This window comes from Pinus tabuliformis, chromosome 8 (genome assembly GCF_031772625.1).
Source record: "Pinus tabuliformis cultivar Carrire ecotype Pingquan chromosome 8, CPIR1, whole genome shotgun sequence".
In the NCBI taxonomy this organism is placed as follows: Eukaryota; Viridiplantae; Streptophyta; class Pinopsida; order Pinales; family Pinaceae; genus Pinus; species Pinus tabuliformis.
This window is the reverse complement of record NC_142294.1, coordinates 569,917,112-569,945,000: the sequence shown is the minus strand read 5'-3', so window position 1 is coordinate 569,945,000 and position 27,889 is coordinate 569,917,112. Positions and strand designations below refer to the sequence as shown.

At 33.1% G+C, this 27,889-nt stretch overlaps 1 protein-coding gene across 3 annotated transcripts in view; it reads left to right on the top strand.

Annotated features, from left to right (window-relative positions):
- The window catches only part of LOC149236739 (calcium-transporting ATPase 1-like), a 286,340-nt gene extending 264,887 nt beyond the window's left edge, over nucleotides 1-21,453 (top strand). For 2 of the 3 annotated variants that reach the window (XM_089461612.1, XM_089461613.1), the window contains one exon: nucleotides 9,922-10,331. In XM_089461612.1, coding sequence (XP_089317738.1) covers nucleotides 9,922-10,128 — 207 coding nt within the window. In that variant the 3' untranslated portion in view covers nucleotides 10,129-10,331. Of the gene's footprint in view, nucleotides 1-9,921; nucleotides 10,332-21,119 lie in introns of those variants that run through there. The other variant, XM_089461614.1, reaches the window with a different exon arrangement.
- The last annotated feature ends 6,436 nt before the right edge of the window (nucleotides 21,454-27,889 follow it).

The window sequence follows — 27,889 nt, the reverse complement described above, 5'->3', positions numbered from 1 at the left end:
AGGGCCTGGAATATACCAGGAGAAACCATAATCTTGGCCACAACCTAACTGAGTTGAATTTGAGACCAAGCCAATGAATATCCACCAATAAGAAACAAAGCCTGAGAATAAGATTAATGATCCGTACGGATAAGACAATACCCCGAATTGTCCAGCCCATCAAACCTAGATTGACAAAGTCTTGTGTTCAGAAGGAAGAAAAATGTCATAGGTTCCTATAGCTACTAGCTTTGAAGTAGCCAAGGAAGTGCCGGAATTTGTAATATCTCTCTATCCAAAGGTTGATTCATGATCTGTGGTCAGCTACCAAATTATGTGCTATAAACCTCCAAACCTAGAGACTATTATTCCTTGCATGCAAGCGTATGTTAATTCTAGTCCATTGCAGATGCTAACAATAATGCCCAATTAAAAGCCCATGAATTACGCCATGACTCTTAGAATTTTCCACCACACAAAGACCTTTATCTATCAAAGGCCTAATAGAATTGCCTAATGGAATTATCTCACCTGTGGTGGGTGAAAGGTCCAAGCATACCAGAAAATCTAGGGAGTAAGCTCTCCCATTATAGAGGATTGAAATGAAGGAAGGATTGATATTGGAATGGGGATAATGTATGTAGTTCGTATGTGTGTTGCACAGGTAGGGTTGGCCATGCCACCCACACCCTTGAATGTTGTGGGAGGTGATGAGGTGGCAGGCTGCCCCTGAGCTGCAACATCCCATCAATAAACACCTTGATCAAGGGTATTTATAATAAATTTGAAATTGAAATAAATTAATATTAATTATAATTTATAAAATTTATTTAAGTATTTTATTTAGCTAAATATATAAAATGGTAGAAATTAATTTTATAATAAAAAATTATTTGTGATCATAAATTATAAAGAAATAATCTACTACAAAAATTTAACACAAAAAATTCACTATAGTATCTAAATTGAATAAAGTTTTTCTTAATTGTGCTCTACAGTCCACTATAAGATGATGTTGGAGTGGTGTAAGTGTTTCTAAACATACAACTTAATTAAAAAATAATAAAAGGTTAAAAATAATATAAAGCCTAGTATTGAGTAGTTGTTGTAGTCTTCGTAAATGAGTGTAAACATTTAAATGTTGGCTCAATAAATAATAAAAAGTTAAAACTAATAAAAATAATAAAATTTGATTTCTTATATGTAATTTTGTTTTTATTAATAAAATTAGGAACAATTTTTTAAATAAAAGAAAACCATAATATACATATTACAATAAGATATATAAAGTATAAATTAATAGGCGTAGTCTAACTTATAGATGAAATAACCATTTTCACAAATTGGACAATATGATTTCAAGATTTTTTGTTATTTAAAATACATTTTTTGAATGCATAAATGGATAACCATTTTCACTTGAATTCACCAAAATTCGACAATACAATTTCAAGATTTTTTGTTATTTAAAATACATTTTTGAATGCATAAATGGATCCAGCGCCCTTGAAAACCCTTGGGGCACTGGAAGATTAAACTATTTAAACTCAAGTTTTTAAAAATCTTTATAGAATTTTGATTAAAATTAACCAGAATAATGGTCGTGAAAAAAGGTAATTTCGTGTATAAGTCCTAAATTAATATCCTTTTTACCATATAAGTTAAAATAGTGATTTTGTAACCATACTTAATTTAATTAATAAGCACATAAAAATTTAATACATATAATAAATTTACAATATAACAAGATTCTTAACTATGGATATTCACCTACATTTTACCATGAATATTATTAACTTGTGACTAGGCTTTGTTATCAATTCCACATGTCCAAAAACCATAACTCATTTCATAATCTAAATATTTTATTTTAATTTAATTTTATAACATTTTAAAAAATAAATTTAAAACCATAAAAGTTATAATTACTTTTGAGATATATTTAAACTCCTTATCCTCACTATTACTAAAAATACCTTAGATAACCATATAGGTTTAATCAAGGTTTTAATAAAACTAAAAATGGGAATACTTTTAGACCTAAAGATGTGAAATTTATTATAAATATTATTAATAAGAATCAACATATATCTATTTTAACTAAGGATCTATCAAGCAATGAAGAAAATTAAATTTCTCAAAGTGCAAACATTTTTTCAAATTTTACACTAAAATAATTTAAATTTTTAAAAGTTTAAATTAAAATAAATCTAAACTGATTTTGAAATCAATCATAATAATGATAAAGCCTAAATCTAAAAATACATAAACTCATGCAATAAATAAAATAATACAATAAATAAATTAAAAATATTTTAAAAATAAAAATAATATAATATTATCAAAATATTTAACATGATATTGGATAAATGTTTTTTCTAAATTTTTTCACTTATTTATTTATTTATATGAAATTGGAAAAATTCTTCCAAATTAAATGTTAAATGTATGTTCAATTATCTTTTTCCTCAGAACTTTTTCATCCTTAAAGTTAACGGCAACCACAAAACATAAAACCAAAAACACAAAGGTTAATAGCATGGCACAGAAAGTGAAACATTAATTAATTATTTTATATTAGCACTTCACAACAAAGCGAGTGAGGTTGGTTTAAAGTCGCCGACGCAGCATCTGGCCTACTTTGTCGTTTAACTTATTCCAGTTGTGTTTAGCTTAATTGTTTTATTTATTCAAGTGGTTTTAGTGAGATTTTTTGTTTTTTTTTTTTTTAAATTTGACAAAAATCTATTGAAACCATAAATTTAATATGTAATTTCGACATAAACGAAATAAATTATTCACCAAATAAAAAAAGACAAAAATAAACACCATAGAAAACAGAATTCACATTGTTCAAATCCAAAAAAACAGGATTCATATTGTTCAAATCTAATTGTAATTGTAAATGTTAACAAGTACGACGTACGAAAATACAGATGCATCATAATCAAGTCGTTTCAGATAACTGACGCTTTATTTCTGTAGTGTATCTTCAGAAGGAGCCGAGGTGGATTTAGTGGGCGTGGGGACAAAACAAACCAGTGAAGGAAAGAAGCAAACAAACTGATATTGCCAGTAAAATCAAGAGAAAGGCGGCTCTTTGTGTGATCCAGTTAATGTCAAAATCGTCCTCTTCTTCGGCTGCATCAGGAATGGGGCGCAAAGAGAGACCTTCCTGTCTGAGTTGATTTCGAATTTGTCTTCTGCGGCTCCGAAGTTTGAACTGGAGAATAAAAATGTGAAAGTTTGTGACAACAGTGGCTGCGGAGACAAGTCCAGACACGATGATTGGAGTCCACCAAATCTGACAGCGCCCCCTCTCCTGCGCTGAAAAGATTGCAGCAAAAATCGGCACCTGAATCATGACGTAGAAAGTTAAAGAGGTGTTTATAACATCTCTATAGCTGGAATACGCAGCATTTAACCGTAAAAGCTGTCCATGGGAACACACAGCCACATTCACAGCCGCAATTAACTGTGAAATCTGCTCATTGGAAGAAGCATCTACAGACAATCCCAAAAGTGCAGCGATAACATCTTTTGGAAGTTGAGGGTTAAAAAGAAACGAAGCAATTGCAATGGCAACATGAATCATTTGTGCGTTACTAAATGTTACGGCGCGGTGACTATTGCCGTTGTCATGGGTGTATCTTCCAACATTGATAGTTCGGTCTTATGTTGTTTTTCATTGTGTATGAGCCTAGTGTATATGTAATCTATGTAAAATTCTTGGGTCTAGTATATGAGAACATGAATGTATGATGTTGAGTGAGTCTATTTAGTGAGAAGGTGGACAAGACTTTTGTAATGTAGATTAATTTCATTAAAGTCTTATTATTTGTTGTTGGTGAACTAACATATTATTTTGAGTGAAAATAATGATATGTGATGTTGTTGTAGTAGTTTGTATGTTGAGTGAGGTAGATTGCCAGTTTTTAGCAGATGATGTGCAGGGTATGGTCATGAAATTAATTGTATGAGAAAAGTATTATGAGTTAGAGTGATGTTCATGAGGTTTATTGGGTTTGATGAGAAGTGAGTATTGAGATTGATTGTATGAGAAAATATTTATCGAGAGAGATTGCATGCAAAGTTTGTATCAGTTATTGAGAGAAAGAGTCATAGTGGTTCCAATGTGAAAATGGGATGAGACATGGCCTATAGTGTTTTACTTTGTCACATGTGGACCTAGTGTGAAAATTTTGAAACATGGTCCACATGAGCTTGAAGGTTGGGGACTTCAGTGAGGCAAGTGGTGCCTTTTTTATTGCAGGTGCAGTGGAACCCTTCAGGTTGTGGCTTAAGAACTTGGGAGTAGTGCCTTCCATCTAGTGGTGGGTGGCAAAACTATTGGGTTTTGGGGCATACACCGGGTGGTGGCATGTAGCGGGTAGTGTCTTGCATAGTTATGGGAGTGTGGCTTCTAGTGTGTGGTGGTATGCATAGTTCAAGATGTGGTGGATTTCTTGAGGTAGTGGCCTAAATCAAGTATTTTCTCGCATGATCACAAGTTATGGCTTGCATGTTGATGGTGTCTAATCATATGATGATGTAAACTAATATTTTTAATGATAAGAAGAATAAGATGAAGACAAGCAGATGGTGGTTTTTCTCTTGAAAGGGTTTCAACCTAATATCTTGTGTTCATGTGTTAATGTGTTGTTATTCATAGTTTATTTGGTCTTATGTATTGATTCTCATGGTTATATGCTTATGATGTCTGCTTAGATATAATTTTTTATTTTGTTGTTATCGTTGAATAATCAGTTAATGTGAAATAAAAAGGAAAAAATGGTTAAATTGATCCATATTGTATAATATTTGTTGACTGCCCCTCCTCTTAGTATTGTCAAGTTTCCAACATTTACCACTAATTTCTTCTAGGATTGTTAGAAAATTCTTTGGTATGATGTTTTTCAAGTAACAAAAGACTCTCAATACTCCTCCTTTATCTTAACAACACTTAATTCTACCTTTATATCTCTTATTCCCAAAAAAATTCCACATTGATTTTACTTCATATTTTAGGCCTATCTCCCTATGTAATGTTATCTATAAATTCATCTCCAAATTTATTGCAAATTGACTAAAACCCATTCTCCCCATACTTATATCTCTTGAGAAAATTAGTTATCTAGAGGAAAACAATTATGGATAGCGTAATACTAGCCCATGAACCATTCACTCACTTAATTCCAATAAGTCTCCAGGTATGCTCATCAAACTTGATATGCCAAAATCATTTCAAAAATTAAGCTAGAAATTTATTTTTCACAAACTCACTACTTTTGGGTTTCTAAAATGATGGATTCATTGGGTTCTTTCCCTCATTTCCTAAATAGTTCATTCTAGCAAAAATGGGTCTCTCCATCTATTCCTTATGGTAGACTCCCTCTGTCCCTAATTTCTTCCCTTCCAGGGCTTCCTTTTGCCCCACCCCGAGAGGACTTCATCAAACTTAACTTTGAAGGGGCCTCGAAAGGAAGTCTAGGCGAAGCAAGTTATGTTAGATTATTTCATAATGCTAATGGAAAATTTCTACATGTTTATGTAGGTTCCATAGGCCTCAACACTAATAATGTTGCTAAAATGTGGGCACTAGAGAAGGGTCTCTCAATTGCTATCTACAAAAAAATTTACAAGCTCGATGTTGAAGGAGATTCAAATATCATTATCAATAGCTTCCACAAAATCCAATGTCGATCAGATCCTTCCAAAGCCTCCAAGAGTTGGAGGTTGGAAGCTCAAATAGGTAATATCACAAAACTCTTGGGAAAAATTAGAGCTCCCCTCCTCTTTCATGTTCACATAGAAGGAAACAAATTGGATGACAAGATAGCCAATTTTGGTCTCAATGTAACAACTCATCCACTTGACTTGGATTCGAATGAGGATATTTTGTAATACATTCAAACTCATTGTGAAGATCTAGCTATGAAGGATGTTATCCCTTAAGGAGGCTTCCAAGGAGCGGGAGTTCCCCCCCACCTTGATATTATGGTATTACCTCAAAATTTCAACATACATAAAATAAATATATCATTGTTTATGCAAAAATTGGTTTCAATATGCCGCTAGGAAAACTAGATATGTTGATCGTTAACTGAAGTTCAAGTTATGTCAAGTCAAAACATCTAATACTTAGAAACAACTAAAATTACCATATACTTGACTACAAAAGGAAATAAAATAGGTTCCAGATGGCATAGAATGAAATCAAGTGTCTGAAGGTGTAACTGACACTGGGTCCTAAACATTAGTATTAGTTCGAGAATTAGGTTTTCTGTCACACCAAATGTGGCTTTCCAGATGAGATAGCTGAGCATCTAAACTAACAAGGTAGGAGCATTAATAGCATTGCACCTACTTGATTTCACTCAAAGAGGAGATGATATCATTGTTATCTTTATGCTTTTTCTTCAAGATCTTACCCATAAAAGTTTTAATCTCCCACTGGAACTGAATGGAGTTCAAGTATTGGCTCCATATTCCTGTGGTATGACCAGGGTCAACAACCCAATTTGTTACCTCCACTTGGATTTCCAAATCTAAATAAGCTTGAAGGTCAACAATTATGAGGGATTGAAGTTGATAGATTTCTTCATGAATTTTATGGGGTGTGGCAGAATGGAAGATGGTTTTAGCTTCTTGGGTGGCATGGAATTGGGCTTGAGGCCTTCGTAGAGGGCTTATGCCTACATCCCCCTAGTGCTTGCACTTTCGCTACCAAGGCATAACGCACCAGAATGGAAATTTCTAAGTTGGATAGCTTAACCACAACAACATGGGACTTGGAGGAATAAGGTTGAGAAAACTTGCAAGGTATGAAAACCAAAGGAGTCTATAAAATGAGGGTGGGAAAGGCCAATATATAGAGAAGAGAAAATACAAAGAGCCAACAGATGAAATTATTTTAGTAGGGCCTGGAATATACCAGGAGAAACCATAATCTTGGCCACAACCTAACTGAGTTGAATTTGAGACCAAGCCAATGAATATCCACCAATAAGAAACAAAGCCAGAGAATAAGATTAATGATCCATATGGATAAGACAATACCCCGAATTTTCCAGCCCATCAAACCTAGATTGACAAAGTCTTGTGTTCAGAAGGAAGAAAAATGTCATAGGTTCCTATAGCTACTAGCTTTGAAGTAGCCAATGAAGTGCAGGAATTTGTAATATCTCTCTATCCAAAGGTTGATTCATGATCAGTGGTCAGCTACCAAATTATGCGCTATAAACCTCCAAACCTAGAGACTATTATACCTTGCATGCAAGCATATGTTAATTCTAGTCCATTGTAGATGCTAACAATCATGCCCAATTGAAAGCCCATGAATTATGCCATGACTCTTAGAATTTTCCACCACACAAAGACCTTTATCTATCAAAGGCCTAATAGAATTGCCTAATGGAATTATCTCACCTGTGGTGGGTGAAAGGTCCAAGCATACCAGAAAATCTAGGGAGTAAGCTCTCCCATTATAGAGGATTCAAATGAAGGAAGGATTGATATTGGAATGGGGATAATGTATGTAGTTCGTATGTGTGTTGCACAGGGAGGGTTGGCCATGCCACCCACACCCTTGAATGTTGTGGGAGGTGATGAGGTGGCAGGCTGCCCCTGAGCTCCAACATCCCATCAATAAACACCTCGATCAAGGGTATTTATAATAAATTTGAAATTGAAATAAATTAATATTAATTCTAATTTATAAAATTTATTTAAGTATTTTATTTAGCTAAATATATAAAATGGTAGAAATTAATTTTATAAAAAAAATTATTTGTGATCATAAATTATAAAGAAATAATCTACTACAAAAATTTAACACAAAAAATTCACTATAGTATCTAAATTGAATAAAGTTTTTCTTAATTGTGCTCTACAGTCCAATATAAGATGATGTTGGAGTGGTGTAAGTGTTTCTAAACATACAACTTAATTAAAAAATAATAAAAGGTTAAAAATAATATAAAGCCTAGTATTGAGTAGTTGTTGTAGTCTTCGTAAATGAGTGTAAACATTTAAATGTTGGCTCAATAAATAATAAAAAGTTAAAACTAATAAAAATAATAAAATTTGATTTCTTATATATAATTTTGTTTTTATTAATAAAATTAGGAACAATTTTTTAAATAAAAGAAAACCATAATATACATATTACAATAAGATATATAAAGTATAAATTAATAGGCGTAGTCTAACTTATAGATGAAATAACCATTTTCACAAATTGGACAATACGATTTCAAGATTTTTTGTTATTTAAAATACATTTTTGAATGCATAAATGGATTAAGCGCCCTTGAAAACCCTTGGGGCACTAGAAGATTAAACTATTTAAACTCAAGTTTTTTAAAATCTTTATAGAATTTTGATTAAAATTAACCAGAATAATGGTCGTGAAAAAAGGTAATTTCGTCTGTAAGTCCTAAATTAATATCCTTTTTACCATATAAGTTAAAATATTGATTTTGTAACCATACTTAATTTAATTAATAAGCACATAAAAATTTAATACATATAATAAATTTACAATATGACAAGATTCTTAACTATGGATATTCACCTACACTTTACCATGAATATTATTAACTTGTGACTAGGCTTTGTTATCAATTCCACATGTCCAAAAACCATAACTCATTTCATAATCTAAATATTTTATTTTAATTTAATTTTATAACATTTTAAAAATAAATTTAAAACCATAAAAGTTATAATTACTTTTGAGATATATTTAAACTCCTTATCCTCACTATTGCTAAAAATACCTTAGATAACCATATAGGTTTAATCAAGGTTTTAATAAAACTAAAAATGGGAATACTTTTAGACCTAAAGATGTGAAATTTATTATAAATATTAGTAATAAGAATCAACATATATCTATTTTAACTAAGGATCTATCAAGCAAGGAAGGAAATTAAATTTCTCAAAGTGCAAACATTTTCTCAAATTTTACACTAAAATAATTTAAATTTTTAAAAATTTAAATTGAAATAAATCTAAACTGATTTTGAAATCAATCGTAATAATGATAAAGCCTAAATCTAAAAATACATAAACTCATGCCATAAATAAAATAATACAATAAATAAATTAAAAATATTTTAAAAATAAAAATAATATAATATTATCAAAATATTTAACATGATATTGGATCAATGTTTTTTCTAAAATTTTTCACTTATTTATTTATTTATATGTAATTGAAAAAATCTTCCAAACTAAATGTTAAAGGTATGTTCAATTATCTTTTTCCTCAGAACTTCTTCATACTTAAAGTTAACGGCAACCACAAAACATAAAACCAAAAACACAAAGTTTGAAGAGTAGAACACTGATCTGCAATTGGAGCTCATTAGATGTAAGTATAGCACTCTCTAATTCTTTTTATTTTGTTTCTGTGTTTCTATTTCTTTTATGGTATATTTTGTTAATGATATGCAATCATCGCCTTTTACTATCAGATTGATCATGTCAGACCGAACTATCAATGTTGGAAGATACACCCATGACAACGGCAATAGTCACCGCGCCGTAACATTTAGTAACGCACAAATGATTCATGTTGCCATTGCAATTGCTTCGTTTCTTTTTAACCCTCAACTTCCAAAAGATGTTATCGCTGCACTTTTGGGATTGTCTGTAGATGCTTCTTCCAATGAGCAGATTTCACAGTTAATTGCGGCTGTGAATGTGGCTGTGTGTTCCCATGGGCAGCTTTTACAGTTAAATGCTGCGTATTCCAGCGATAGAGATGTTATAAACACCTCTTTAACTTTCTACATCATGATTCAGGTGCCGATTTTTGCTGCAATCTTTTCAGCGCAGGAGAGGGGGCGCTGTCAGATTTGGTGGACTCCAATCATCATGTCTGGACTTGTCTCCGCAGCCACTGTTGTCACAAACTTTGTCATTTTTATTTTGCAGTTCAAACTTTGGTGCCGCACAAGACAAATTCGACATCAACTCAGACAACAACTCGGAGGGACAACTGTTGCTGATGCAGCCGAAGAAGAGGACGATTTTGACATTAACTGGATCACACAAAGAGCCGCCTTTCTCTTGATTTTACTGGCAATATCAGTTTGTTTGCTGCTTTCCTTCACTGGTTTGTTTTGTCCCCACGCCAAGTAAATCCACCTCGGCTCCTTCTGAAGATATACTACAGAAATAAAGCGTCAGTTATCACGACATAAGTTTCCAGTTAGAATATTTAAGTCTACCCATGTATGTTTTACTCTATTTTCTCTGTACTGTACTTGGTTGTTTTGCAAAGACTCCTAAGCGCACAAAATTCGAGTTAAATTCCCGTTGGACTTTGCTGTCTTTCAAATACATTTACGGTGCACAAAGTTTCAGTCAAACTCTATGGATGATTATTCGAGCACACTGTACATGTGTATCTGAAACGACTTGATTATGATGCATCTGTATTTTCGTACATCGTACTTGTTAACATTTACAATTACAATTAGATTTGAACAATGTGAATTCTGTTTTCTATGGTGTTTATTTTTGTCTTTTTTTATTTGGTGAATAATTTATTTCGTTTATGTCGAAATTACATATTAAATTTACGGTTTCAATAGATTTTTGTCAAATTTAAAAAAATTAAATAAAAAAAAAAAAACCAAAAAAATCTCACTAAAACCACTCGAATAAATAAAACAATTAAGCTAAACACAACTGGAATAAGTAAAACGACAAAGTAGGCCAGATGCTGCGTCGGCGACTTTAAACCAACCTCACTCGCTTTGTTGTGAAGTGCTAATATAAAATAATTAATGTTTGACTTTCTGTGCCATGCTATTAACCTTTGTGTTTTTGGTTTTATGTTTTGTGGTTGCCGTTAACTTTAAGGATGAAAAAGTTCTGAGGAAAAAGATAATTGTACATACCTTTAACATTTAATTTGGAAGAATTTTTTCAATTTCATATAAATAAATAAATAAGTGAAAAAATTTAGAAAAAACATTGATCCAATATCATGTTAAATATTTTGATAATATTATATTATTTTTATTTTTAAAATATTTTTAATTTATTTATTGTATTATTTTATTTATGGCATGAGTTTATGTATTTTTAGATTTAGGCTTTATCATTATTACGATTGATTTCAAAATCAGTTTAGATTTATTTTAATTTAAACTTTTAAAAATTTAAATTATTTTAGTGTAAAATTTGAGAAAACATTTGCACTTTGAGAAATTTAATTTCTTTCATTGCTTGATAGATCCTTAGTTAAAATAGATATATGTTGATTCTTATTAATAATATTTATAATAAATTTCACATCTTTAGGTCTAAAAGTATTCCCATTTTTAGTTTTATTAAAACCTTGATCAAACCTATATGCTTATCTAAGGTATTTTTAGTAATAGTGAGGATAAGGAGTTTAAATATATCTCAAAAGTAATTATAACTTTTTTGGTTTTAAATTTATTTTAAAAATGTTATTAAATTGAATTAAAATAAAATATTTAGATTATGAAATGAGTTATGATTTTTGGACATGTGGAGTTGATAACAAAGCCTAGTCACAAGTTAATAATATTCATGGTAAAGTGTAGGTGAATATCCATAGTTAAGAATCTTGTTATATTGTAAATTTATTATATGTATTAAATTTTTATGTGCTTATTAATTAAATTAAGTATGGTTACAAAATCAATATTTTTTTTTTGTAAACTGTGGTGGTACTTCTTTCTATTATCACAAACCAAAATATTACAGTGTCATGGTGGCCTCACCCCGCCCTTATGGGAAACCGGGTATCTTAGCCACCTTAAGTCTTTCATTGCCAGCCAAAAAAATAAGTCCATATTCTATTTGTCCAAGCTAAATAAACTAAACAGTCTTTACCCTTACTCTTACTACTTAAATGCATATGACATGTTTCCCTATCTATAACAGTGAGGATCTTAGATTTAACTACTCTTTGGAAACTCATCAAAAATAATGCATATCTGTTTTCATGGAGCTCCAGCTGCTGGGTGCTGATCAGCTTCTCGGTTGACTCCTTGGTATCCTTCCTTGATCATCGCCTGAATTTCCTCTATCTTTTTATTTTGCCTCTCCAAAATAATCTGCATTATTCTCAATTCTTTCCTTAAATTTGGACCTCCTTGCGCCAATTCCGCCATTTATGTTGCCGCTTGTTCCAGAGCTTTTGCCAGCAGTCTCTTCATTACCCAATATACATGTATAGACTGTTTAAACAGAGACATCCTACCCCTTGTATCGCCCGGGTCCGGAAGAAGGAACTCCCAGTCTTCCATCTCAGAATCTGATTGAGCTTGGATGGCCTCTTCTTCCATGTGTTGTATTATCCTCCTGATTTTTGGGTTGGTGTTCTTGTTGTAGGCTTCTTCTGCATGCTGGATTTTCCGATCTAGAGATCTTTTTTATTTTCTACAATATCTCCCTGTTCTCCCTCTGCCCCTTCCTTGTGGGCTTTGCCCTCTTTTTCTTTCTCCTCTGTTTCTGTACTGTCCCCTGCCACCCCTATTTCCCCTGCCTGGCATGCTTCTTTCGCCTCTGCCTCGCTTGCGTCCACGGACATGCTGTTCTTCACTTCCTAAATTCTCCAGCTGCTCTTCAATCATCCTTTTCCTGCTTTTCCTGCCTGCGTCGCGTCTCAGGTTGCCCCTTTCCCTGTCTGCCTCGTATCTTTCCTCCTCCTCTTTAGTATCATCCTGGATCTCATAAATTTCCTCCGCATTTTCCTCCTTCGCCTACAAAATCAATATTTTAACTTATATGGTAAAAGTCTATATAAGTTAGACTACCCCTAAATTAATATCCTTTTTACAAAATCAATATTTTAACTTATACGGTAAAAAGGATATTAATGTAGGGGTAGTCTAACTTATAGATGAAATTACCTTTTTTCATGACCATTATTCTGGTTAATTTTAATCAAAATTCTATAAAGATTTTTAAAAACTTGAGTTTAAATAGTTTAATCTTCTAGTGCCCCAAGGGTTTTCAAGGGCGCTTAATCCATTTATGCATTCAAAAATGTATTTTAAATAACAAAAAATCTTGAAATTGTATTGTCGAATTTTGGTGAATTCAAGTGAAAATGGTTATCCATTTATGCATTCAAAAATGTATTTTAAATAACAAAAAATCTTGAAATCGTATTGTCCAATTTGTGAAAATGGTTATTTCATCTATAAGTTAGACTACGCCTATTAATTTATACTTTATATATCTTATTGTAATATGTATATTATGGTTTTCTTTTATTTAAAAAATTGTTCCTAATTTTATTAATAAAAACAAAATTACATATAAGAAATCAAATTTTATTATTTTTATTAGTTTTAACTTTTTATTATTTATTGAGCCAACATTTAAATGTTTACACTCATTTACGAAGACTACAACAACTACTCAATACTAGGCTTTATATTATTTTTAACCTTTTATTATTTTTTAATTAAGTTGTATGTTTAGAAACACTTACACCACTCCAACATCATCTTATATTGGACTGTAGAGCACAATTAAGAAAAACTTTATTCAATTTAGATACTATAGTGAATTTTTTGTGTTAAATTTTTGTAGTAGATTATTTCTTTATAATTTATGGTCACAAATAATTTTTTATTATAAAATTAATTTCTACCATTTTATATATTTAGCTAAATAAAATACTTAAATAAATTTTATAAATTATAATTAATATTAATTTATTTCAATTTCAAATTTATTATAAATACCCTTGATCGAGGTGTTTATTGATGGGATGTTGCAGCTCAGGGGCAGCCTGCCACCTCATCACCTCCCACAACATTCAAGGGTGTGGGTGGCATGGCCAACCCTCCCTGTGCAACACACATACGAACTACATACATTATCCCCATTCCAATATCAATCCTTCCTTCATTTGAATCCTCTATAATGGGAGAGCTTACTCCCTAGATTTTCTGGTATGCTTGGACCTTTCACCCACCACAGGTGAGATAATTCCATTAGGCAATTCTATTAGGCCTTTGATAGATAAAGGTCTTTGTGTGGTGGAAAATTCTAAGAGTCATGGTGTAATTCATGGGCTTTCAATTGGGCATGATTGTTAGCATCTACAATGGACTAGAATTAACATATGCTTGCATGCAAGGTATAATAGTCTCTAGGTTTGGAGGTTTATAGCACATAATTTGGTAGCTAACCATTGATCATGAATCAACCTTTGGATAGAGAGATATTACAAATTCTGGCACTTCATTGGCTACTTCAAAGCTAGTAGCTATAGGAACCTATGACATTTTTCTTCCTTCTGAACACAAGACTTTGTCAATCTGGGTTTGATGGGCTGGAAAATTCGGGGTATTGTCTTATCCATATGGACCATTAATCTTATTCTCTGGCTTTGTTTCTTATTGGTGGATATTCATTGGCTTGGTCTCAAATTCAACTCAGTTAGGTTGTGGCCAAGATTATGGTTTCTCCTAGTATATTCCAGGCCCTACTAAAATAATTTCATCTGTTGGCTCTTTGTATTTTCTCTTCTCTATATATTGGCCTTTCCCACCCTCATTTTATAGACTCCTTTGGTTTTCATACCTTGCAAGTTTTCTCAGCCTTATTCCTCCAAGTCCCATGTTGTTGTGGTTAAGCTATCCAACTTAGAAATTTCCATTCTGGTGCGTTATGCCTTGGTAGCGAAAGTGCAAGCACTAGGGGGATGTAGGCATAAGCCCTCTACGGAGGCCTCAAGCCCAATTCCATGCCGCCCAAGAAGCTAAAACCATCTTCCATTCTGCCACACCCCATAAAATTCATGAAGAAATCTATCAACTTCAATCCCTCATAATTGTTGACCTTCAAGCTTATTTAGACTTGGAAATCCAAGTGGAGGTAACAAATTGGGTTGTTGACCCTGGTCATACCACAGGAATATGGAGCCAATACTTGAACTCCATTCAGTTCCAGTGGTAGATTAAAACTTTTATGGGTAAGATCTTGAAGAAAAAGCATAAATATAACAATGATATCATCTCCTCTTTGAGTGAAATCAAGTAGGTGCAATGTTATTAATGCTCCTACCTTGTTAGTTTAGATGCTCGGCTATCTCATCTGGAAAGCCACATTTGGTGTGACAGAAAACCTAATTCTCGAACTAATACTAATGTTAGGACCCAGTGTCAGTTACACCTTCAGACACTTGATTTCATTCTATGCCATCTGGAACCTATTGTATTTCCTTTTGTAGTCAAGTATATGGTAATTTAGTTGTTTCTAAGTATTAGATGTTTTGACTTGACAGAACTTGAACTTCAGTTAACGATCAACATATCTAGTTTTCCTAGCGGCATATTGAAACCAATTTTTGCATAAACAATGATATATTTATTTTATTTATGTTGAAATTTTGAGGTAATACCATAATATCAAGGTGGGGGGGAACTCCCGCTCCTTGGAAGCCTCCTTAAGGGATAACATCCCTCATAGCTAGATCTTCACAATCAGTTTGAATGTATTACAAAATATCCTCATTCGAATCCAAGTCAAGTGGATGAGTTGTTACATTGAGACCAAAATTGGCTATCTTGTCATCCAATTTGTTTCCTTCTATGTGAACTTGAAAGAGGAGGGGAGCTCTAATTTTTCCCAAGAGTTTTGTGATATTACCTATTTGAGCTTCCAACCTCCAACTCTTGGAGGCTTTGGAAGGATCTGATCGACATTGGATTTTGTGGAAGCTATTGATAATGATATTTGAATCTCCTTCAACATCGAGCTTGTAAAATTTTTTGTAGATAACAATTGAGAGACCCTTCTCTAGTGCCCACATTTTAGCAACATCATTAGTGTTGAGGCCTATGGAACCTACATAAACATGTAGAAATTTTCCATTAGCATTACGAAATAATCTAACATAACTTGCTTCGCCTAGACTTCCTTTCGAGGCCTCTTCAAAGTTAAGTTTGATGAAGTCCTCTCGGGGTGGGGCAAAAGGAAGCCCTGGAAGGGAAGAAATTAGGGACATAGGGAGTCTACCATAAGGAATAGATGGAGAGACCCATTTTTGCTAGAATGAACTATTTAGGAAATGAGGGTAAGAACCCAATGAATCCATCATTTTAGAAACCCAAAAGTAGTGAGTTTGTGAAAAATAAATTTCTAGCTTAATTTTTGAAATGATTTTGGCATATCAAGTTTGATGAGCATACCTGGAGACTTATTGGAATTAAGTGAGTGAATGGTTCATGGGCTAGTATTACGCTATCCATAATTGTTTTCCTCTAGATAACTAATTTTCTAAAGAGATATAAGTATGGGGAGAATGGGTTTTAGTCAATTTGCAATAAATTTGGAGATGAATTTATAGATAACATTACATAGGGAAATAGGCCTAAAATATGAAGTAAAATCAATGTGGAATTTTTTTGGGAATAAGAGATATAAAGGTAGAATTAAGTGTTGTTAAGATAAAGGAGGAGCATTGAGAGTCTTTTGTTACTTGAAAAACATCATACCAAAGAATTTTCTAACAATCCTAGAAGAAATTAGTGGTAAATGTTGGAAACTTGACAATACTAAGAGGAGGGGCAATCAATAAATATTATACAATATGGATCAATTTAACCATTTTTTCCTTTTTATTTCACATTAACTGATTATTCAACGATAACAACAAAATAAAAAAAAAATTCTTAAGCAGACATCATAAGCATATAACCATGAGAATCAATACATAAGACCAAATAAACTATGAATAACAACACATTAACACATGAACACAAGATATTAGGTGGAAACCCTTTCAAGAGAAAAACCACCATCTGCTTGTCTTCATCTTATTCTTCATATCATTAAAAATATTAGTTTACATCATCATATGATTAGACACCATCAACATGCAAGCCATAACTTGTGATCATGCGAGAAAATACTTGATTTAGGCCACTACCTCAAGAAATCCACCACATCTTGAACTATGCATACCACCACACAATAGAAGCCACACTCCCATAACTATGCAAGACGCTACCCGCTACATGCCACCACCCGGTGTATGCCCCAAAACCCAATAGTTTTGCCACCCACCACTAGATGGAAGCCACTACTCCCAAGTTCTTAAGCCACAACCTAAAGGATTCCACTGCACCCGCAATAAAAAAGGCACCACTTGCCTCAATGAAGTCCCCAACCTTCAAGCTCATGTGGACCATGTTTCAAAATTTTCACACTGGGTCCACATGTGACAAAGTAAAACACTATAGGCCATGTCTCATCCCATTTTCACATTGGAACCACTATGACTCTTTCTCTCAATAACTAATACAAACTTTGCATGCAATCTCTCTCGATCAATATTTTCTCATACAATCAATCTCAATACTCACTTCTCATCAAACCCAATAAACCTCATGAACATCACTCTAACTCATAATACTTTTCTCATACAATTAATTTCATGACCATACCCTGCACATCTTCTGCTAAAAACTGACAATCTACCTCACTCAACATACAAACTACTACAACAACATCACATATCAGTATTTTCACTCAAAATAATATGTTAGTTCACCAACAACAAATAATAAAACTTTAATGAAATTAATTTGCATTACAAAAGTCTTGTCCACCTTCTCACTAAATAGACTCACTCAACATCATACATTCAGGTTCTCATATACTAAACCCAAGAATTTTACTTAGATTACATATACACTAGGCTCATACACAATGAAAAACAACATAAGACTCATCCATAACTCAAAAAATGTCTACAATATAAAGATGTCGCCTCTGCAACACACTATTAGCACATAAACATAACTACTCTAACCCATGCACACTCCTCCACTAGAAAATGATCTGACAAACCTTCCAACACACATCAACTAACATTTGAGCCTCTATCTCAACACATTGGCACTCTTACATATGCACTAGATCAAGGTCTTATGCTATGAGTCCACACACTCTGCTTTGTTCACTCACACCAACGAACCATACTTTGTCATATGCACTCTACAGCATAGCCACTTATGCATTAACAACCAATCCTATATTGTGCATTGTCACATTGACAAGCACACACTTCAGCACTAGAAATACATATAATATATTCGTAAATATCTCTATCATCAGGTCTAAATTGTTGCGGTCGTACCTACAGGAAAATATTATTCATACTTGCACAAGGATCGTGCACTAGCTTTTCAGCTTTTCATCATATCTCACACGCAATCACACCATCACACCTCATGAAATATAACCTTTGGATAAATACATTCCAAGATCATTTAACCATAATATCTAGTGCTTCAAATCGTTAATGCAGTCATACCATCATGACCAAATCAAGTCAATTATGATACTAGATCAATATGATCAATGCAATCCACTCCCTTAACCAAATCAACCACTAAGCTTTAATCAATAAGTAGACTAGATCAATGCCACTATGACATAGTCAAACAAATCATCATGTTCACACACTCTACGTTGGCAAGTTAACCATTCCACTGTTACATTACTACCTTGGGAAATTACAATGGATTTGTGTGTGGATGCATTTTTCTCCACCTACAGGAGAGTGTCGCTAGCACCAAACTGCCATCATGCAAAAAAATGCACCGGAATAATGTGAGCATATCGTAGCACTAGGAAAGTGCCTCTCTGTGACTCAAGGAAAATCACACCACTACTTGTAACTAGGTAAACTTTAACTTTATTTTCCCAAAAAATTCTTCTACTTCTTCAACACTTCCTCAGGCACCTATAGTACCTATACAACCTCATCATACCTCTGTCAATCATTAGGAAAAATTATGCACATGGTCATTAAGCATGTTGACATCAATGCTAACACAACTTGTTCCAGGGTTGACATTAATGCCAACACTATGTTTCCAACATTCTCCCCCTTTGGCATTGATGGAAACCTTCATCTATTCCATCAAACTGATCTTAATCAGTAATAACTTATTGGTCTTCACTCTACTAGTGGTTGTGATACTCTCCCCTTTTGACATCAATGTAAAAGGGTGGTCAAATATTCACTGAAGCACTATGATGAAACCACTGAATGCAAAAGAGTGATACCAATTTTTTGTTAATGAAATCATATCAACTGCCAACATATGCAAGATAGTCATTAGAATCAAGTAAAATCATTTCCACTTGCAAACAAAGACAACACCATGCCTTCTTTATGTTGAACATACTCCCCTTGAACATGTATTGGGGTTGCAAACATCTCATCCAAGATGTTGTTCAAGAGGATTTACTGCCACCATTTTTTCCTTGCCACATGCATGAGGCCACAAACTAGACCGAGACTTCAACCAACTATACCCAAATGAAAGTACAAAGCTTCATATACATATCACATGGCTATATAAATTATATCGAAGACCAATGGCTAAAATATGACTCTTCAATACATACCTAATATTGCGATTACATGACCAACTGACCGAATGATAGAGACAATAAAGTGCAATGCTATAATATTGCACACACATGTTGTCACATTACAGAAATTTATAATCCACTACTATGCATGCCCAACAAATGACTCTCATGTATGGCTCAACCAAGGGATATTAAAATCCATGTTTGTATATATACAAGTACATATAGGAGTTACACCAATGACTCTAAAATTCCCATGCATGGATGCAACAATACAAGAGACCCTCTCCCATGCATGACTAAGACCAATGACTCTTCCTTGTATGCAAGCCTATCACAATGAATCCTCAAGCATCTTGACCCAATGATAAAATGATGATGATACATGGCTATATATTTCACTCTAGGGTGTATGCATGGCTAAAGTAAATACACTCTACTATGCATTCTAGACTCAAAGTCTTACTCTCCTACACAAGTGATCTGGATCTTTTCACTTCATGGATGCATACGAAATTGCATATAAAAGAGCATGTAACCATGAATGCATACATATAAAAGAAGCGGAAATAAATACAACCATGCGAGGAAGAAGGTACAAAACAAGTTGATGAGAGAGTTCACCTAGTGGAGGTTACGTCTCTAGGCCTTGATCAATGTGGGGAGTCCTTTTTCATTAATCTTCAGTTAAATAAAAAAATGCAAACAATTTACAAATGACACCTTACATCTCCACTTTTGGAGATGGCATAAAAATGCACACGTATGTTAAATAAATAGATTGCATGGTTGAACTCCTGGCGAGAAATCATGAAATATGACTGTAAACTTGACCCCCTTCTCACTCGATCAAATTTGGGCTCCCCAAGAATCTCAAAGATTCTCTTTTGCAAGAAAAGTGAAACTATGCTACTCAGATGAAGAATCTGATCACACCATCACATTCCTTCCAAAAAACTAAGAAAAATGAGTATCAACTTGGCATGATTCGACAACTTCAAAAATTTCCCTCTAGAGAATCTCAAAGATTCTTCACTAATTTTACATGGGAATATTTTATGCAAAAAATGCCCCTCTTGTGGGGCCAGGTTCTGCGATTTCTACAAGGTTCCTTAAGTACAAAACCTCGAGCAGAGTCAACAATGATCCTCTAGTTGTAAATAAAGTATAAAACCTCAAGCAAAGTCTACAGTGGGTGCCCTCCTCGCACCGTGATTGTTACGTGGTTGTAAAGTCACTTGCAATTGGATGGGTCGCGGTTTCAAACCTGCAAACCCATCCATTTTTGGCATATATTTATTATTATTCATCGAAACCTGTTGTATTAATAAACCTCGTCATTCCACTTTTCAACGTTCCATTAACCGTTTCATGTTGACTCCACCATTCCCGCCATGTGACATGGTTTTCCATAACTGTTATATCCCATGGTTATGTATATTTTACCAAAAGTTGTCACACGTGGAACCGTTTTATCATATAACTCTGCCCATATGAATTTAATTCACCATACCATATGTTATATATGGTTAACACACCATTTTCCATTATAGTACATGATTTAATGCCCTAGGTTATTATTTTTTTGAATGGAAATAATTTGTTTGAGGCATGAAACTTAGGTTTATGGCTATTTTCATAACCATATTATTTAATTAATAACCACTCATATTTTTTGTTTTATTATTTTTTTTTGTTATTATATTATTATTTTTAATAATTTGTTGTTGTATTTTGTGCAGGGCTAAGGGACCAATGTTGGTGCGCCACATGTTGAAAGTTGATTGGTAATTTTGTCGCCGCATATGTAAAGTTGGTCACACGCGTCCTTACAACGTCCTTACAACTTGCAACTTTCTTACAGTGATAGAATGGTCATACGAACTCTGATTGAGATGTCATTTGCACCTTTGGGTTTGTAATGACAAGCTCTATAACCTGGTACCATTATTGTTGAGATGCAATCACTTCAAAAATTGAGCCTTTTAAGATCCACTCGAATCATTCCTCCCCACTGAGGAGCTTTTGGTCCATCAAAAGCATGAACACAATCTGCAATCTGTGGTACTGCCTCATCTGCACAACAAGTGCCCTTTCAGGCCACACTTCCTTCTCCTTCACCTTTGTATTTTGGAGCCATAAATGATGAACAAACACCTACGTTTAATGAAAACCTATAGTACATTCTTTGCAAATTACATACAAGACTAATCATGACCCAAACAAATTCCATACTTGCCAAGAGTTTATATCACACTTATTGGTCAATTTTACATTAGAATCATAACAGAAACCATACCCAAGCTACCAACGAAAAATGTGAAAGACATCATCATGTTGCATTCATAAGTGATGGAAAACACTTCATCACTTTTACAATTGTTTCAGAACATGTGATTTGCAAAATGTGGCCATGTTCAACTACTTAAAAATGATACCCATTTCTTCCCAAACCATGTGAATGGGTTCTCTTCTTGTAGTTGACTTTTTTCATTGACTGGTTATTCTTCCTTCGCAGGTTCTTTTTGGTCATGGATTATCTGACATGTAGCTTTATAATGTCCATACTTATTGTAGTGACTACACTGATTCTTCCTCCAAACTTTTCATACCTTATTTTAGTGCTTACTCCTGGTGTGTTCGTGATAAGGAGAACTTCCTGTGGAATCCTCACTATCACTATAATTTTGGGAGGCACTCCCATCAACCTTCATTAATTTGTCATTGGTTGTCTTCGAGCATTCTCCAACGTCCTTTCTGACATGAAAAATTCCTGCATAGCGAGGAAATTCCTGTACTTTGATGAGGTTGACAATGCCTTGGCCATTAATGTCGAGGCCTTTTTCTTGATACCCCATTTTCTTCATAAAATTTGAACCAATTCTTGTAGTGTTTTTTTCAAAAGTAGCAAAATCATCATCATAAAGAGAACATGAACACCTAGAGAATGATTGCCCATATTCATAAGGAACCTCTTTACACCCTGAAGCAAAGAAGAAAAACCATAGATGGAAAGATCCAAAATTATTGAATGGTTCTGAGTCCATTGTGACTCACAGGTCAGGTGATTCTTAAAATCAGAAGACTCTTGATGCCAACACTTCTATTTCATACCTAGGTCAGATTAATGATATGCCATCTCAACCATCAGGGGATGAAGCTCAACCTCTAGTATGGCACTAAATCTAGCCATAATTTTTGCAGCTACAAAGAGTGCAAAAAAATATACCCACGAATCAGACCATCCAAATGGTGACAAGGAGAAAACAAATATGCTCGAGAAATCGACAATGAAAACAGCTCAAGAAAAGGATGTGGTTGACTCATAGAAATTTGGAAGAGGAAAAACAAGAACAAACCAGTGTATAATCTTGGAGCCTAAGTCTAAGAAATAAAAATGTAATGTTGTGTAATGTGTAGGGTGATTGGGGAAATTAATATATTATGATGTAATGTAATTTTTTTTAGATCTATAAAAAAAATATTATTAAAAAATATATATTATTATTATGAACAATACAATTATTATTTACATTTTATAAAAAATATACTATAATAAAGAAATTAAAAAAAAAAAAAAATATATATATATATATATATATATATATATATATATATATATATATATTAAAAAACACATTTAAATTATAAATTATTAATTTTATAATAAAACTATATAAATATTAAAGTTAAAGTTAAAAATATCTCAAATAAATTAATGTTTTTTTTGTCCAATTATAAAAATTACAATTCTTCTATTGTAAATTCTAAGACCACATTCTTCATGCTCTCAAACCAGGATTAAAAAGGAGATACTACAAATATAGAAAATTAAGGTTGCTTAATTAATTAAGCATTTCTTGCTCTTTATAAACTAATCCATCGTCTTTCTCCTTTTCCATTTTTCTTATTAACTTCTTCTTCAGTTACTAAAAAAACTTCTTACGAGGCTGCTCAGAAAAGATTCATGGTAAGTAAAGAAGTCTTAAAATGAGGAGATCGAGATTGTTAAAAGGTAACAATTCCTTATTTGAATAAGAAGTATTAATTTCATGATGTCTTTTTATTAGATTTATATACTAAAACTTTTGTAGAGAACAACTTTATATCTATTTTATTTTTTATTCAATGTATTTATTTGTTGATTTACCTTATTCAAATAAATTTTCCTTCAGTTTTTATTTGGTTTTTTTGGAGGGAAAAACTTTTTCAGTGTTTTTCTCATCTTTAAATACAAAATTAAAAAATAGTTATGATAACCGACGTGTTTTTCATTTCACATAAAAACTTAGGTTTTAAAAAATAAAGTTTCCCTTTTTATGTTTCATTAATTACATATGTTTTGGGATCTTTTTTGTACATTTATGTTCTTTTAATGTAGAAATTTCACTTATAGAACAAACCGATATATGCAATGTCCTAAAGCATAATACTTGTTCTACTTCTACAAAAAACAATGTAAACTTTGAAACGGGAACTATAAACTCAAAATGGGAACTCTGGCAAAAAAAACCCCGAAAAAACATCAAAAACAGTGCTAAAAACGAAAAGTGTGTATATGTTTTTTATTTTTTAGGCATCAATTTTGAACATGTTTTAAAAATGGCAGTGACTACGAAATTTACTATGAAATTTCCATGCAAAATATAGCTTCAAAACGAAAGCGATGACACTGGAACAATGATTTTTTTTTTAGGGTCAATTTTCAAAATTTTTAAAAAATGCTAGTAAAACCAAATTTTTATGTGCGAAAGAAAGTTGTTCATGAGGAAAAAAACACATTAATGTTTTTGGTAGAATATCATTTTTCTTTCCTAATTATAAATTCAACATGTTTTCAACCATAACATGCTAGATACAAAAGAAATTGAAAATTTTTCAACTATAAAATTAAAAAACCATGACATTATGAACAAAGTACATCACTAAATGAATTCAAAAGTCATGATTTGTATATTGAATAAAACATACATTATATCTCTAATTTAATATTGCATTGTAGATATTTTAAACAATAAAATTTATCATAATTAAGACATATAATCCAACAACATAAAAATGCCTCATAACTTCTCATTTAACACCATATGGAAATCATCAATTTTATTTGAAGATACGATGCATATATCAGTTATATAAACTGTTTTAAACAATTATTCAAAATCACTCATATTTTCTTGCACACCATCAGAATTCACATCTTCAGATGAGTGACTGGATGCTGACGAAGATGTTCCATATTCTTCTCTTTCATCAACTAGTGCCCCATCTGAGTCCACATGCATGCCCACCATTTCAGGTTTCAAAATTCTTCTAGATCTATGACTGGTTTCAACAGACTCCCATCTCAACACTGTTCCTTCTGGTAACAACCTTTTCAGAATCTCTATCGTCTTGAAGCGAAGAGTTCCTCTCTTTGTTAAATTGAAGTCATAAACAAGTATGTCAACATCCTCCAATTTTAATATGTCTGTGCGGCGGCGATTTATATTTGTACCCTTTCTTTTTCTCTTTCCGCCATTTTTTTTGTCAACTACCATCTCTGGCTTATACACACCATTGAATGGGTGTGTATTTGTGGCATACCAATGTACTTCAACACTTGTAACATCCTCATTTTCTGTAAAGACCTTTATAACTTTAGAAACCCAGAATGGATAGCCATTGGGATCTTTATCTGTTAGCACTGCAATCATGCAACCCTCCTTAATATCCTGTACTGAACCCCTATAAAAGTCTTCCATGGCTTTACGTTATGCACGAGATCTTCTGGAACCAATATACATCTCTCTTTCTGTTGCTTGTGAAGAATTAATAATACCTTGAGATTGTTGTTGTTCAACAATGTTTATTTCCTCATGTTCATTCGACACAGTTTGTGGCCAAATAAATGGATTTTTCAAATGTATATCTTCATTTGTTGTTGTTGAAATGATATCACTTCGATTATTGAAAAATGACTCCCACCAAACTGAATCAGCGATGTCAAAGTACTCATATGTATATCTAATACATTTTTTAATTTCTTCAGGTAATCAGAATAATTTATATCTCTATTCTGTCTGCGTGCATTCTGAACTTCACCAACTGATTGTAATAACAATAATTTTGATGCAAATATTGGATGATCTGGAATGAACTTCAAAAATTGCAAACCTGATGACGGTGCCCATTCTGCAGTAGTTGAATACTTATTGCCCCATATTAGTGTTTTCCCATCAATTTTTTTGATACGAAATTGATGTTGGAAGCTAATGTCATTAAGTTGTTCAATGCATTTCCCCTCACCATATGATCCCAGAATAAACCTTCGCATGTCAATAGTTTCTTCCAACACATCAAAAGTAGGCTCTGGCATGTATGATTTCTTAATACATTCAATTAGTGATGGCAAGCTCCCAACTTCCTTCCTTCTCAATGTGATTGAAAAATGACTGAACATCTGATCAATATGGTCATGAGTGTGCCCAACAAGAAGGAAACCAACCTTTACCTTTTAAAAAATTCTCAATTCAACAAGCATGTTTAGATATCCAAAAACAACTTGATTTTTGTTTTCACGGCAAGTGTTGTCCAATTGTAGATACAAAACTTCAGGAAGATTACCAGACCAATGAGAAATCACATCATGAATTATGGTTATGGTTAGATTTGCATCATTATGAATATTTGGAGCTGTGAAGTACACCCTTGGCAACATTTTCCCATTGAAGACCATACAACCGACCAAGTGAAACTGAATAAAATTTTCCTCCTGTAAATTTTTGGGTGTGCGAACAAAATGTGGTAAAAGTGTTTTTTTCTGGTCCATACCATCAATTATCAAACCCAAATATTTATTCGGATTATCATAACACTTCTTTCGATGCTTGTACAACTTCTTCCTTTCGTTTGTTTGTTGTTCGTGATGCTCCTGAAGTTTTTTGACAATTAAATCTACACAACATAAAAGAAATTCATTAAGAAATATGTTTTCATAGTTGATGACTATACAATTTTAAAAGTTAAAGTTATGAATGCTTACCTCTTTCTGACCCTTCACATTTGTCCCTTTTTTATTTAAGAGAAGCACATGTACTGCAAATCCCCATCCTTGTCTTCTTAGGAATACGGACATTGTTGAATTCTTTCTTCCATACCTTCATAAAATATTGATATGTAATAAACCGGCCATGTCCCTCAGCGCCTTCTGCATATTCTTTGTATAAGTTGTAGATTTCTCGTCTTGAAAAATTATCTGGAATATGTATTGTCTCTCTATTTGGCATACACTCTCCATGCTTTGAAAATAAATCTTTCATCCATGACATTGCAGTATTTGATAATGGCCCAAACTGTCTTTTATGACGTACTTCTGAATAAAATGTGGGATCCTTTTCTAAATTTTCTTGAATTCTCGAGAGACGAAAATTCCCAATCGAATGAAACATTTTGAAAGCTTTTCTACACATAAATAAAGTCCTAATATGATAATCATAACCTGACAATGTAGATTGCATGCACCCAACTAAATATGAATTTTGCATGCTTTTATTCATTGACAAATATCTCTTCCTGCTTTCTAATGCAAATGTGAAATTCATATGTTTCAAGCAATTTTTTTTGGCAACATTCACTTGAAATGAGAGCGCTGATAGAACTTCTTCTCATCAGATATTCTGCTCTACCCCTTGTATAACTAGAACATCTTGCATTGATACGAAAAGGTCTGCTCCTACTCCTCGATACAATATTTCTTGACAACATCTCCGTCATTGGATCATCATTTGTATAAGGATTTTCGTCATCATTAAGAGGAATGTTATCCACACTATGATCAGCTCTGCTTTTCAAATATTGACTTGGAGGATATTCTTCATCTTCCCCTTCTTCAGTGCTACTGTCATAGTCCTTAGAATTCGGACTGAATGGAAAATTTGACTCGATGTTTAATGGATATTCTTCTTCATGTGCATTGTCAGTGCTACTCTCATAGTCCATAGAATTAGGACTACATCGAAAATGTGACTGTTTACTTATTGAAGATGCTACATCCTGTCCTTTGTCACTGCTACCTTTATACTCATTAGAATTAGGACTAAGTGCATCATCCTGTCCTTCATCACTGCTACTCTCATAGTCCTTAGAATTAGGACTAAGAGGACACTGTGACACTCCATTCTTTTGAAATTCATCATCACACTCTTCATAATTGTTGCTCTCATAGTCCTTAGAATTAGGACTAAGTGGACACCGTGACACTCCAATCTTTTGAAATTCATCATCCCGCTCTTCATCACTGCTGCTCTCATAGTCCTTAGAATTAGGACTAACTGGACACCGTGACACTCCATACTTTTGAAATTCATCATCATGATCTTCATCACTACTACTCTCATAGTCCTTAGAATTAAGACTAAGTGGACACTTTGACACTCCATTCTTTTGAAATTCGTTATCACGCTCTTCATCACTACTGCTCTCATAGTCCTCAGAATTAGGACTAAGTGGACACCGTGACACTCCATTCTTT